Source organism: Arvicola amphibius, chromosome 3, assembly GCF_903992535.2.
Source record: "Arvicola amphibius chromosome 3, mArvAmp1.2, whole genome shotgun sequence".
NCBI lineage: Eukaryota > Metazoa > Chordata > Mammalia > Rodentia > Cricetidae > Arvicola > Arvicola amphibius.
This window is the reverse complement of record NC_052049.1, coordinates 85105862-85119323: the sequence shown is the minus strand read 5'-3', so window position 1 is coordinate 85119323 and position 13462 is coordinate 85105862. Positions and strand designations below refer to the sequence as shown.

Here is a 13462-nt window from a genome sequence, read left to right as displayed (position 1 = left end):
ATCATCTGAGTTTCACCAGGCTTGGTAGCTCTGCCCCTCCACTTCTGTTGTCTCCAGCTCACAAGCTGGCTATTCTCCGTGGCTGGGGTTTTCCTTAGAAAACACCCCACAGCGAGGCACCTCCAGCACCCCCATTGTTCTTTACCTGTACAACTTCATGCAACAGCCCCGCCCCCGCCAAGCCTGACCTCAGTAGCGTTCTGGACCTTTCATGTAAGTCTTCATGACATTGTAATACTTGAATTTTACATATCTGCAAACTCAGTATAATGTGAACAAGACATTCAAGTTTTGTTAGCAGCAGGAATTGTAGTAGGGTCTTCTCACTGTTCTGTACTGACCTCTGTGTACCTAGGTAAGGCAATCTTGAAACACCTTCCTTAGTTGATTGTTTTCAAGCAAGGTCTTATCTCCACCCCCTGCCAACTGCATTACCAATTCCAATTCACTCTCCTTTCTTACAAATTACCATTTTTACAGGTTGGAGCCTTTGTTGATTGGGATCTTGTCCTCAGGGCACCTTTCCTCTTGTCCCAGTGATAGCATAGATTTTTTTTTTCTTTAATGACACCAATTTTAGCAATAATAATAACTTTCTCCAAACTGCCTTGCCTGCTTCTTTAAATTCACTCATGCCCTTTTCCTAACCACACTATTTCTTTTTTTTCTCATTTTTTTTTATTAAAAATTTCCATCTCCTCCCCCTTCCCTCCCCTCCCTTCCACCCATACCCCAACTCCACCCCTCTCCAAAGACAAAGAGCCATCAGGATTCCCTTCACTAAGTTAAGTCCAAGGTCCTCCCAGCTTCCCCTAAGTCCAGGAAGGTGAGCAACCAAACTGACAAGGCTCATAGTGAGCCCGACCATGCTGTAGAGTTCATGCTCATTGCCGTTGTCCTTGGTTTCTCAGTCCTCCTCCACCGTCAGCCACATTCAGAGAGTCCGGTTTGGTCCCCTGTTCCATCAGTCCCATTCCAACTGGACTTGGTGGTCTCCCGTTAGATCTGTCCCACACTATTTCTTAAATCTTTCCATCTGACTTCAGAGTTAACTACGAATTATATAGTCATGATCAGTTGTCAATAGTCATGACAAAGCCTTCATGTTACATTGTCTTGAAATTTCTTCTGCAGACATGTAAGTGCATTTTCATTTGTTTGTGCTTAAACTTGCATAACATGAGCAGTGTGTTTTCAAATTCTTGGTGAGAAAGTAGCATGAATGCACTCCAGCCCAATTCTCCAGTGTCCCTTCTACTGCTATATGAGCATGTTGTTTACGGCCTGACTATCTGTTTTCTTATTTTTCATACTCACACCAGAATGGTCCATTAAATTCTGCTTACAACAGTCATGTGCATCTCTAGCTCTTAAGTCCAAACTCTTCTATATTTCTTCTACAAACTGGTTCAAATTCCTATGAACCCCATAGTCAGATCACGACAGTAACAACTCACTCCATGGTAGCAATTTTCAGTATGAGTTATTTCTTCATTGCTGTGGTAAAATGTCTGCAAAGAGCAATGTAAGGAAAGGCTCGGAGGGGCTCATAGTCTAAGGGGACACAGTTCATCACAGTGGGGAAGACATGGCAATGGCAATGTGAGGCAGATGGTCATATTGTACCTATCGTCAAGAAATGGTCTCCTCGTCCCTTTTTTCAGTCAAGTAGCCCATCCCATGTAATAGTTCTTCCAGATCCAGATATTTCCCTTCCCAAGCCCCTCTAGAAACACCCTCAAGTCATATCCAGAAATGTGTCTCTTAGCTGATGCTAAATCCAGCCAAGTTGACAGTGAAGACTAACCATCATGAGAGTTTAGCGTAATTTTCTGGAATTTCAGAAGAGAAGAAAAATAAACCTGAAGTGAAAACAACTATTAGGTCTGCCTAAAAAGTAGAACTGTGCCTGAAAAGATGTCTCAGTAAGGAGAACACTTTCTGTTCTCGTCCATTAGAGACCTGAGCTTGCATCTTACGCATTCACATAAATGATGGGCTGCAGCATCTACCTGTGACCCCAGTGCTGAAGAGAGACAGGTGGAGCCTGGAGTTCCCAGGTCAGCCAGTCTAGCCTGTGAGTAAGCACCATGTTTACAGAGAGGTCTTGTCTCAAAAAACAAGGTGGAGTGTAAAAGAGGAAAATGGCCCACACACATGTGCACATAAGTATACATACAAGCGCACATACTGAGATTGTACAGTAGCTGGTTTATTGTGGGATCCTGCAATGCCATATATGTGAACTTTTTAGAACAGTGCCTGATATATGTTATGTATTAGCTATTACTATATTATTAGGCCTCCACATTTCTCCATTAATTAGATAGAAATCAGAATGTGGAGAAATGTGGAAAGGTCTGAGAATCCATGGGGACAAGATCAAATATAACTACTTTAGGCATGGGCTAAAACCCTGCTTTTAATATTAAGAAGGGAAGAAGGGAGGGGAAGAGAGGGGTTGGGAGGAAGGAAGAGAGGGAAGGGAAGAATTAAGCAATAGTTTAAGGTTAAGGGAAGTTAGGGGTTGTTCAGCTGCTCCCATCCCTGTGCACTGAGAATAAAACAACAGCACTCAGTATTCTGGAAGAGTGACCCACTGCACCCTCCCTTCTCCTCAGGATGGTTTCCTCTCTCTGCATCGCACAGTCTCTTTATTAAGCATCAAGAGTACCAGATGATTCATAGCCGTTCCTTGTCCCTTTGCTGTGTCCTATTAGAGAAAACTTCAACAAACAGAGAAACACTCTGGGTGCCCTCAGTGCTGCGTTTATGCATCCAGCAAATGAGGCAAGCGCTTGACCTGGGCGCTTGTACTGGGGGACCACCTCAAGGCTCTGGCTTCGTGGACTGTGCACTCAAGGACGATCCAGAGATAAGTTTCCTGCAGCTCTGTGTGGAAGGGAAATCTAGGAAGGTTGCATGGGAAAAGTAATACGTGGGCCATCTGTGAGGACAGGGAAGAGTTCAGAGGGCTGGGCTTGGACCTGGGAAATTAAGCATGAAACACGGCAGCACTAATTCCAGTTAGATGTTTTAGTAGCAAGCCCGGCATTTGGCCTCTGGGAGAATTACGCTGAACCAGCCAGGAGCTGCTCTTAAAGCAAATGTGAATGCCCTGTTCGTACTTACACAGCTGTGTCCCAGACAGCCACAGGGAGAGAGATGAAAAAAGACATTCTTATGTGTGTCGTTGTGCTGGCCACAGCTACTCCGGGTATTTCATTCCTCTTAAAGAGGCAGTGACATTGTTGTTGTCTGCTTCTCAGGGAGAGCATGTTTGAGTCTCCTGCCCCCTCAATGACAAAAATGAAAGCCAGCTATTTTTAAAGCAATTGCCCTGTTCCAATCATTTATCACCTTACTAAATGTCATTCATCTATGACTGGCATCTTTCCCTAATTAGAAGTTTGCATAAGGAGCCATATGAAATTATGTGGTTGTTTTTACAGCCCAATCACACTCCAAAGTGGGCCTCTGGTTTGTTTTGGCAACTCCGTTTCAACATTTAAGTCTCCAAGTACAGGTGTTTCACGTGTCTACAGCTCCACGCACAGTGTCCATGCCTCTCTCTTACATAGGTTGCAGAATGGGATTCCTTCCCACATGGCCAAGTCAGAGCAGTTAAAAGGAAGCCTTGCTCTCTTTGATCCCTTGCTTTGTTTTAATGCCCAATACATTTGTGTGCAACACAACCGTGGAAATGAAGTTGGTCTTTCTGACGAATCCCTCCAGACCAGGAGTGGTGACTCCCTGAAGTTCTTCCTGACCATAGACAACAGCCAACCATTTGATATGTTGCTTTTCATCCCAAGCATGTACCTCTGTAGAAAGTAAACTTCACCCTTTCTGGGTTTTCTTAGAACTGAACTCTTAACAAGATAATTTTCAGTGCAAATAACCATGAATTAACACTCTAGCACTGCCTGCCCCAGAAGCTCACTATTTCTTGGTTCCAGATTCCTATAGACAAAGATGAGAACTCTGTTCATTCATTGAAACACCAAATTAAGCCTGATTGCTAAGCTCTTTGATTCATTCATTATGTATCCTCACTTCACAAAATAAACTCTTGTTAAAGCCTGAAAGGCAGCTTATGATCTTCCACAGATTTTTGACCACTTTGTTGACACATAACTTACACAAAATAACACCTGCCCACACGAAGAATGCAGTTCCTCAGGTGTCGTAGCATAGTACAAACCACACAAACACCACCACAATAGTAACATAAAGGACTCTCACTGCTCGCCAAAGAACCCATGTCCTTACCGGTAGACTTTCACTGTTCCCACCTAACCTCGTCTGCTTTTCTAGTGATTTCTACTTTTTACTCCTTTGACATCTGAGAACACACTGGGGCTGGAAGCCCAGAGCACTGGAGTGTGCAAGGACTTCCGACTGCCTTCCTTCTAGAAGCAGTAACTACTTAGCTTCCCAACTCCAGCCCACTGCTTGAGAAAAGTGTCTCAAGTTCCCTTCTCTGTGAGTTGATAAACTCACTTGTGAAGGGCACAGAAGGGAGACACTGGGCTGCTCTCTGAGACCCATGTGAGCATTGTAAAAAATATGCAAATTTTCTGGAGATGTCCCCAAGCAATCCCCAGGAGAGAAAGCAGACTGTCGCCCTGGGCACCCATGCTCGTTGAGCCCAGGTTTCAGGAGTACTGGTAACATGAGAGAACTCAGGGGAGCAGAGGTCAGTGGCACCTTCTCTCTCTTTCTTTGTGTGTGTGTGGGTATGCGCGCGCATGTGCGTGCATGTGTGTGTGAGTGTGTGCATGCATGTGTGTATAAAGAGTCACAGATGTGCAATAGGAAGCAGAATTCTTCCTCCAACCCCCACATGTAGCAAGCATGTCCCATTCCCATTGTGTCCTCTAACATAGACTCCCTCTGAGGAGGCTGGAAGCTGGGAGAAGGCCTCCATTCCTCACTCTGTGTGAAAACAGCTGCTTTTTGCTTGAAATGAGCCTTCATGACATATGACCTTGTCAGACAGCATGGTCCGGAACTGAAGAGTGGGAGGCAGACCACACAGACCCTCGGTCAATTTGCACCCAGGAACCGGGCTTTTTTCTTTTCCTGCCTTTCCTTGTTATAGAAGCTTCTAGATGTGGCTGAACAGACGGAAAGATGAATGTTAGTGGAAAGAGTGAGATGTAGGAAGAAGAGTCGAGGTGGATGACTCCTTGCTCTCAGATGCTGAGTCCTCTTTTCCGGATTCTGATACAGGAAGCCAGAGAGTGATAAATTTGTGGTGTTAAACATTGGGGTATTGTGATGGTGAAGAGGAGAGGGAGTTATTGACCTCCGAACACAGTGGGGGTGGTTTTGCCCCCACACCACATAGGCAAGAGCATTGGAAGCACATGGCAGGGCACTCACATCAGGTCATGTCCATGTGCCCACTGGGAAATCACAGACCTGAGAGCACAAAATTGTAATGACGACAGAGGAATGTACCGGCGACATTGGCATATAGGATTAGCCAACAAGAGTGCCATCTGAAAAGCCTATGGGTACAACAAGTTAATAATCGTGTGCTTCTTATATGTTTCAAATTTGCTAAGAATGTGTGTTTCAAATGGTCTCACCTTTATGTGATTGATAGGTAAGTTCATTTGCTAAACTTCCCCACATGTCATTTATGAATCATAACATCGCTTTGCAGTCTATTAGTTATATCATTATAGCCAACCTGCAGCAGAGAGAGAGAGAGAGAGAGAGAGAGAGAGAGAGAGAGAGAGAACCTAGGGTGAACCACATGAATGAGGTCTTAGTGAGGGTGAATGAAGCACAGGTTGTGATCCACTCTGGCATGCCAGGGTGAAGGGGATGTGCCAGTTTGTAGAGAGCTGTGTTAGTCTAACTGAGATGTTATTTTGGATGTCACTAAGACATAATTTAATTTCTTATGGCCTCTTGTTTCTCTAGAACCCATGTCCTCCCCTATCTATCTACAGCTCAGCAGCTTGAGGTCAAAAACTTCCCTGTAGACCCCAAAACCCTTTTCCATATATGACTATTCTTTGCTCTTTCCTCGTTAATCAGCACACACCGAAAAATCAAACTCATGTTGTCTTCAGAGATATTATAATGGAGAAGTGGGAAATAAATTTAGGTTCCTAATTTCCATTTCACAATAAAAACAATAAACTGTGCAAAAGACAAATTTGTGCAATGAGCCAAGAGTCCTACAAGGTCTGCCTTCTCATGTCTTCTGTCTTTATAGACATTGAAAGAAGATACAGGTCCTTCCGCTTGGGATACCTTAGTGCAAAGATCTGGGTACATAAAATAGAAAAATTACAGTGCGGTGTTTGTTGTGAGAGCTACTGAACTGAGACAGTTATGTGTACGAGTGTAGCTATTGCAGAAATCACCTTCTTGGAAAATATAATTCCAAGCATATAAAGTTAAATAAGAAAAAAAGTGATATCTGATAGCCAGAATCTAATCAGTGTCAACTACCTATTAACAACTTAACAGCCTTTAGCGTGGCTCCTAGAGAACTCCATCCCTAGGTAAACGAATCTTTGGGTTGCCTCATATTAGAAAAACAATGTTTCCTAAGAGTTTTTTTTTGCATTCCTCCCAGGCAGCACTGTTTCTTCCATGTTACATAGACCTGAGGTCATGACCCACCATTTCTTACTACGTTTGATTTTCCTTTAAGAATAATGTGACCCTCCCTGGGAACTGGAGGGTACCATTCTCCAACATTTTTATTTTCCCTTTAACTGGTCTTTTTGCCATATTCAATGAGCTACCTGCCCCAGATATTTAAAAGTCAAATATTCTCATTTCTACACAGGTCTGATTACCACGACTTCGAGGAAATTGGATCGAGAGCAGCAGGCGGAACATTTTCTGGAGGTAAGCGCACAGAGAGAAGCAGCACTCATTAAAACTGACTTTCAGTAAACTCCCCTCACCTTCATCACAAGCGAGAACCTTAACGCGTCAAAGCAGTGGGTTTCCGAGGCAGGTGCTCCTCCTGGCCTGATTGATTCTGAAGGCAGAGGCTTCCAGGGCAACCTTATCCAAGCACCGCTGTGAGCCTGTGAGCAGAGAGAGGCTTGCAGAGAACACTTAGCCTGGTAAGGACAGGCAGGTGCCTGCACACGTCTGCCTGGACTTCAGATGGCTATCAGTAATCAGAGAAGAACACTATGGGGCAGAGCCCCAAGAGCCTCAGCTCCAGATGTGTACGGGGGTGGGGAAGCAGCGGCACTGCAGTCGGAGTGAAGCGTGTCACCTGAGAGGACGCTGCTCACCTCATTTCTCACCGTGGGGAGACGGCTGAGGCTGAGAGGTGCGCCTTGATTCACAGCCTGAGATGACTGCTCCCGAAACTACAAAATCCACAGCCATAATTCATTAAGACAGGAGCAGTCACAGAGAAAACTCTAAGAGCATTACTTCTGAGGGAGAGAGAGATTAAAAGACAGTCTAAGGCAACAGATGAGAAGACAGATACGAGAGAGCGCTGCAGATCTTCTGCATTTCCAGGGTCTTTATTGGGTAGCTTGACGGAGTTTTATAGCACCATGATTTAAGTGTGACAGTGTGGTATGGAATAGAGGATGATGCTCAGAGCTGTTTCTTTCATCCCTAAGACTTGTTCACATGTACCACACCTGCACACACACACACACATGCCTAGACATATACATTCACGCCTACATACAACTATAAGCCTATATTCCTGCACACACATCTATATGCCTAGAGACATTTGCACACCTTAAACATACACCTGCATACCCCTATACAAAAACACACATACCTGTACTGCACATACACAGATCTCAGATCTTATACAGGAATCTCTTTGGAATCCTCCTTTATTTATTTTTCACCATGAAGGAGCTTTGTAAGGAACACTGGGCGTTGAAGTGTTCTGCCTTGTGTAGCCTAAAGCTTTTCATCATGCTGTGTAATTAATCACCCTCAACTTCTCTTTCCTTCCCCTGAAGCACTGCAGAACATGCATAGTACTTATACCTTATAGGGACACTGTTAGCATCAAATCTTGTGTTCTATAGCGAAGTATTTGCCAGAACTCCAAGTCCCACACATAATAGAGTGTTATTACAGAAAAAAAAAACGTGATAATCTTTTCAAATACCTTCTTTATCCCATAAAGATAAAGACTACAGGCTGACAATAATTATAATAATTCTTTCCCCAAAATCCTGCTAATGGACTGAGAACTGGCCCAGGTTGTTGATGCCAGTGTTGTCTTGTGTGTTTCTCTACTCCCCAGGACGAGCTCAGGAGCCCTGGAAGGGCTTTGTTAAGAGGTAGCTAGCCCTGTCACAACCCAGAAGGAGGAAAAGAAGACAGCATTTCCTTAGGTGGAGCCCATGGCATCCTCGGGAGGGTGTGGCTCAGAGAGGGATGGAGCTGTGCTGCGGAGAAGTGATGCAAGGCTGTGTGGGGTCAGTAGGCGTCCTTACTGTGCACATCATTGATGCTCTGACTCCTCAGAGACTTAGTTAAGTGTGGAGCAACAGGCCCGTGCTTTGAACTTGCTTAGCTTGAGGTCTGATGCAGAAAACAGCAGTCCTGGGCAACTGAATGCAGCCTGGTCTCTGGCTGCAGCTAGGCACCACCCAGACCCCCAATAGACTGAGGGCAGGAATGATTAGCCACGCGATGTAAAAGGGAGAAGCCACTAAGAAAGGTACCATGGGGACGCAAGAGTGTATGGGGTGGGGGATGGGTTGATTAGGAAGGCCTGTTTAAAGAGGTGACATTTGATTGCTTGGGTCTGAGATTCTGTCCAAGAAACAGAAAGTAGAGGAGGGTATCAATGTGGAGCAGGGGCAGAGGGAGAGATGATGGGAAGTCGAAGTGAAAAGAAGCAGATCGATGCAGTAAGGATCCCATATTTGTCCTGGTGCGACAAACAGCCATTAGCCCATTGACAAGTCGATTACAGAGTCAGGGTGGGGGCAAGGCAGCAGGGACAGTGGAAGACTGGGAAGTTTTAGTGAGACCCAGCTAGGTCAGTGTGGCCTGGAGGAGAGTGAGGACAATGTGGATCAAGAGGGAATTATCCACTTCAGGCCCCATTGGGGATCGGGGACAGCAGGAGGCTGGCTTTCTAAAGCTTTCAGAGTTGAGAATTGAAGGGCTCTGGGCCATCAGAATCAGACCAGGCTGCCCCAGGGCACACCTCATTGTCTTGGAGCACACTGTTTAGTCTTGGGCTGGAGAGATGGCTCAGCGGTTAAGAGCATTGTCTGCTCTTTCAAAGGTCCTGAGTCCAATTCCCGGCAACCACATGGTGGCTCACAACCATCTTTAATGAGGTCTGGTGCTCTCTTCTGGCCTGCAGGCATACACACAGAAAGACTATTGTATAAATAATAAATAAATAAATAAATAAATATAAATAAATAAATAAATAAAGTCTACGGAGACTCAAACACCAGCTGAATCTTTCTCTCCTCTCTTTATTCTTTCTCTCTCCCCTCTTCCCATCTCTCTCTCTACCTCTTCCTCCCTCTTTCCCCTTTCCTTCTTCCTCTTCTATTCTCTTGTTCTCAACCTTTAAATTGTTTATCTTATAGTCATGGTTTTATAGGAATTTCAATATACCCATTTGTTTATTTAATTGACCATGAGAGGAATATTATAAATGACACTAAGTTATATTAACTATATATTAACTAATATAACTAATAATTAACTAATATAACTAATAATGAATAGTCCTGAAAAAAATAATGCTTTGTAATGCAGACTAGAGTTTTCCATTGTACACAAATTTCTGTAGCTTCTGATCCATTTGGAAAGTCCCAAGTGTGGGAATTAACCTCTTGAAGAGTTAAATCGCCCAGGTAACACTATGATCCTCTAATGCTCATAGTAATCTCTGGTTTCTTTCATATTTTTCCTTTCCAATAAGATGGAGTTGACTTTTCCTGAAAGAGCCTGTTTAGAAGCCAATATGGTACATTTACCCTGTAAAAAAAAAAAAAAAAAAAAACACCCAGAGGACATGGGTGATTGGGAGTTGGTTGCTATCCTCATGATAGAAGGCCCTTCAGTTTTACACTGACACATACTCTTGTTATGTGTGGGGTGCATGGTCTTGCAACTCTGTAGAGAAGTCACATTAACCTGTGGCTGTCATGACTGTAGTGACTCACCTATAGCCCTGTTACTCAGGAGGCTGAGGCAGATGAACCACAGTTCTGACTAATGTAGTCTACACAGTGAGACTGTCTCTCAAACAAACACCATGTGGATACCAGAGGAAGCTGGATATTCCCAGAGTCCAAGGAACTTGCCAATGCAGGCAGAGAAGCAAGGAATGCAGACAGACTTGCATGTACAGTACCTCTTTCCTGGGTGATTTCTGGGTTAATTCTCACGCACCTTGGGAAGTCACTTATGTTCAGATATTCTGCTGCTCTTCTCTCACTTCCACAGGTGCAAAACTAGGTTTGTAGCTCACGTATTCAAAGTTTATACATTCTTGACAGGCTATTGTGGTTGTGGTGTGGGAGGCCAGTTCCTACACTTGCAGAGTGTTGGAAATGGACGCATTAATTAGTGAATAAGGATCACGCCTTGGTAGTTTTATCTTTGGTTCAGGTTACCCCATTTTCAGAGAGGTCAGCTACAAAATAAGGAATAAAGCTGTCCCTTGCAGTATAATCGCTAATGTAGACTGGTTTCTCACCTATCAGATTCTAAAGCTCCCCAAAGGCACAAAACTCCATTTCTTGAGGTATTAAATCAAGGCCATGTGGGGAAGGCTGGCTTTCATTTCAAGAGTGCCTGAATCTGGTAGACTCTCAGAGCTCAGATGCATCCTTGGACCTCTCTAGTCCCCCTGCCCAGTCCTCCCTGTAAAGAGGAGGACCATTCCCTGCCTCTCGGCTGATATAAAAGGTGGATGAATGAGAACCAGAAGGTGCTCCACGTGTGGTTGCTAAGGAATGTGCGTGTGAGCAGTGGACGTGTGGTCAGTACAGACTGGCTTCCTCGCCGGTTTTCTACACCTGGGAAACTCTGGATGTAGTGTGTATGCCATGACCAGTGTCACCCGAAAAGACAGTGCTGGGGTCATTATCAGCACATGCTAAACGGTGTGAGCTCGAGATAGAAGTCTAAAGATTCTGCCTCCTTCCATTTTCATGAGGATTGCCAAGTTAAATTGTCTCCAACTATGGTTTTCTTTACCTGTAAAATGGAAATAACAACACCTTGCTTTATATACACAAGGCACAGAGAGCCAGGAACTCACAGTCTCCAAAACCCTGCCTGACCCTCCCTCTCCCTTCTCCTCCTTTCTCCCTTGTCTTCAAAAACCACCCTGTCAGTTACTTTTATTTTCTATAACTGCTCTAGCAGTTGACTCTCTCATATTGGTGTGATTATTCTTCACACACACACACACACACACACACACACACACACACACACAGTCCTTACTTGTGTGTGTCTTTATCTTACTGGCAGGAAGAGCATGACTATTCTTCTCTTTTGATTTTGAAACGATGCCCTGTTCAGGGCTGGATGTTCTGATTAAAATCTCCCAAAGAGAACAGAGAAAATACTTTATTTGTAAATCGAAAGCTATGACAGGTCAAGACCCTGTCCTGCACAGAGGCAGTAGATGAGAAAGAATCCTCAATGTGCGTATAACTTGAAGTACCTGAGAGAATGTGGTGAGACTTTATGTGATAGAATCTGTATAAATACCACATCATAGCAGAGATGCACCTGAGACTTGCAGGCATGTGTGCTATTCGGTGTCTGTGTTTCAGACCCGTCCATCATCTTCTGTAGGGTGCAACTCATGTAACTCTGATTTTCCTCACACCTGGAAGTCTCTTCACTTTCCTATTAATTTGTCCTTTGGTAATTTTATCCAGGTATGTAACTTAATTTAATCAGGCTCCAGGTTACTCTCTCCGCACACTAAGGGAATGTGCTGCCCACTGGGAAGTTAGTGTCCTACTTCCCCTTGGCTCGGATGTCAATCCGTGTGCCCGTGAATGTGCTTCTGGGAATTCCCTACCTGGGTAAGCATCTGCTTCTGGAAGGCACGGTAACTTCTGGAGAAAGACAAGCATCACCCCACTTCACACTGCTATTTCCAGACCTTAATCCTAAGAGAACTGGAAGGTGTCTCCTGGGTGTCCTGTATTAGCCACTTTTCCTGTTGTATGAAGGAAGGAGGAGCCTTTTGTCTCATGCCACCCCACTCAGCATAGAGGCTACTGTTTGAACCACAGCCTGTGTTCGAAGCCCAGGAACAATTCCTAAGTCATATTTCCCTATTGGAATCTGTCAACCCTAGGAGGTGATAAAGATCTAATTCAGAAAGACATCTTAGAATTTTTTTATGATAGCTGTTGTAATTCCTGGCCACTGTGCGCTTCTAAAGATGCCGACGCATCAGGATTAGGCATGGAGCTAAGCCTTGAGCTATTACGTACTTTCCTATGACACTATTGATATTGTATGTACTTCCAGGTGACTACTTCAAATAAAACAGAAAAAAAATCAACATTTGTTTTTACAATGTATACTTTAGCACTGTACCTTCTAAAGCTCTTCAGAACAGGCAGCCAGAATCCAGAGGAGTCAGACTAAACTAGAATGTCTTCTCCACTGGAGAAAGGCATGGCTCGTTCTACATGCCTCTGTGTCAGGAAGAATCCCTCAGGAAAGTCTCACCTTTCCAAGCTCCAGGATGAGCATCTGAAGGGCTTGAGGAGGTGACAGAGAGTGCAGGAAGCCATGTTAAATTCAAAGCTTAACTCTAGCTGCATTGGCAGAGATCCAAACCAGCAGCCAACAGGCTCCCAGAGTCTGCAGGAATTGGAGACCCTCTTGTTTGTTTTTGACAAGGGAACATGATAAGGGTTTTTATTTATTCAGCATTTAGGAAACAGAGGATGCGTTTCTGTATCTATTAGCCATAGCCAGGGCATGCCTCTGCCTGAAAAATCACAACCCCCGCCCAAGGCCATGATAAAGCCAGGATCTGGGCTTCAACACATGTGCAGCGCCATCTGCCCAGCCTCAGAAATGCTTCCAAGAGCAAGGCACTTCAAAGTCCCTGTCAGACCAAGGGGCATTAGCATATGAGGAGGGCCAATCAATTTCTGATGATCTAAAGCAGAGACCTGTAGCAGACCTTTACTTGTAGGCCACCAGCCAGCTCCAAATCACAACACGGAGACTTCTGTTTAGTTATAAATCCGCTGTCTAGCTCAGGGCCGTTTCTGGCGACCTCCTTTAACTTAAATTTACCTATTTCTCTTTGTCTGCCTTTTGCCTCGGAACTTTTTGCTTTTCTTACATTCTGTATATCTTACTTTTGCTGCTTCTCGTGTCTGCTGAATGGCAGCTGCCTGGCTCTTTGTCCCAGGCTTCTTCTCTCCTCCTTCTTTTCTTGTTCTTCTCTCATTCTTTTATCCTCCTATTT

General features: G+C 44.4%; 1 protein-coding gene across 2 annotated transcripts in view; it reads left to right on the top strand.

The window, feature by feature from the left end:
- Fat3 (FAT atypical cadherin 3) overlaps positions 1–13462 on the top strand; it is a 459106-nt gene that overhangs the window by 288264 nt on the left and 157380 nt on the right. For both annotated transcript variants that reach the window (XM_038323653.1, XM_038323652.1), the window contains exon 3: positions 6818–6879. In XM_038323653.1, the coding sequence (XP_038179581.1) occupies positions 6818–6879 (62 nt within the window). The remainder of the gene's footprint in view (positions 1–6817; positions 6880–13462) is intronic.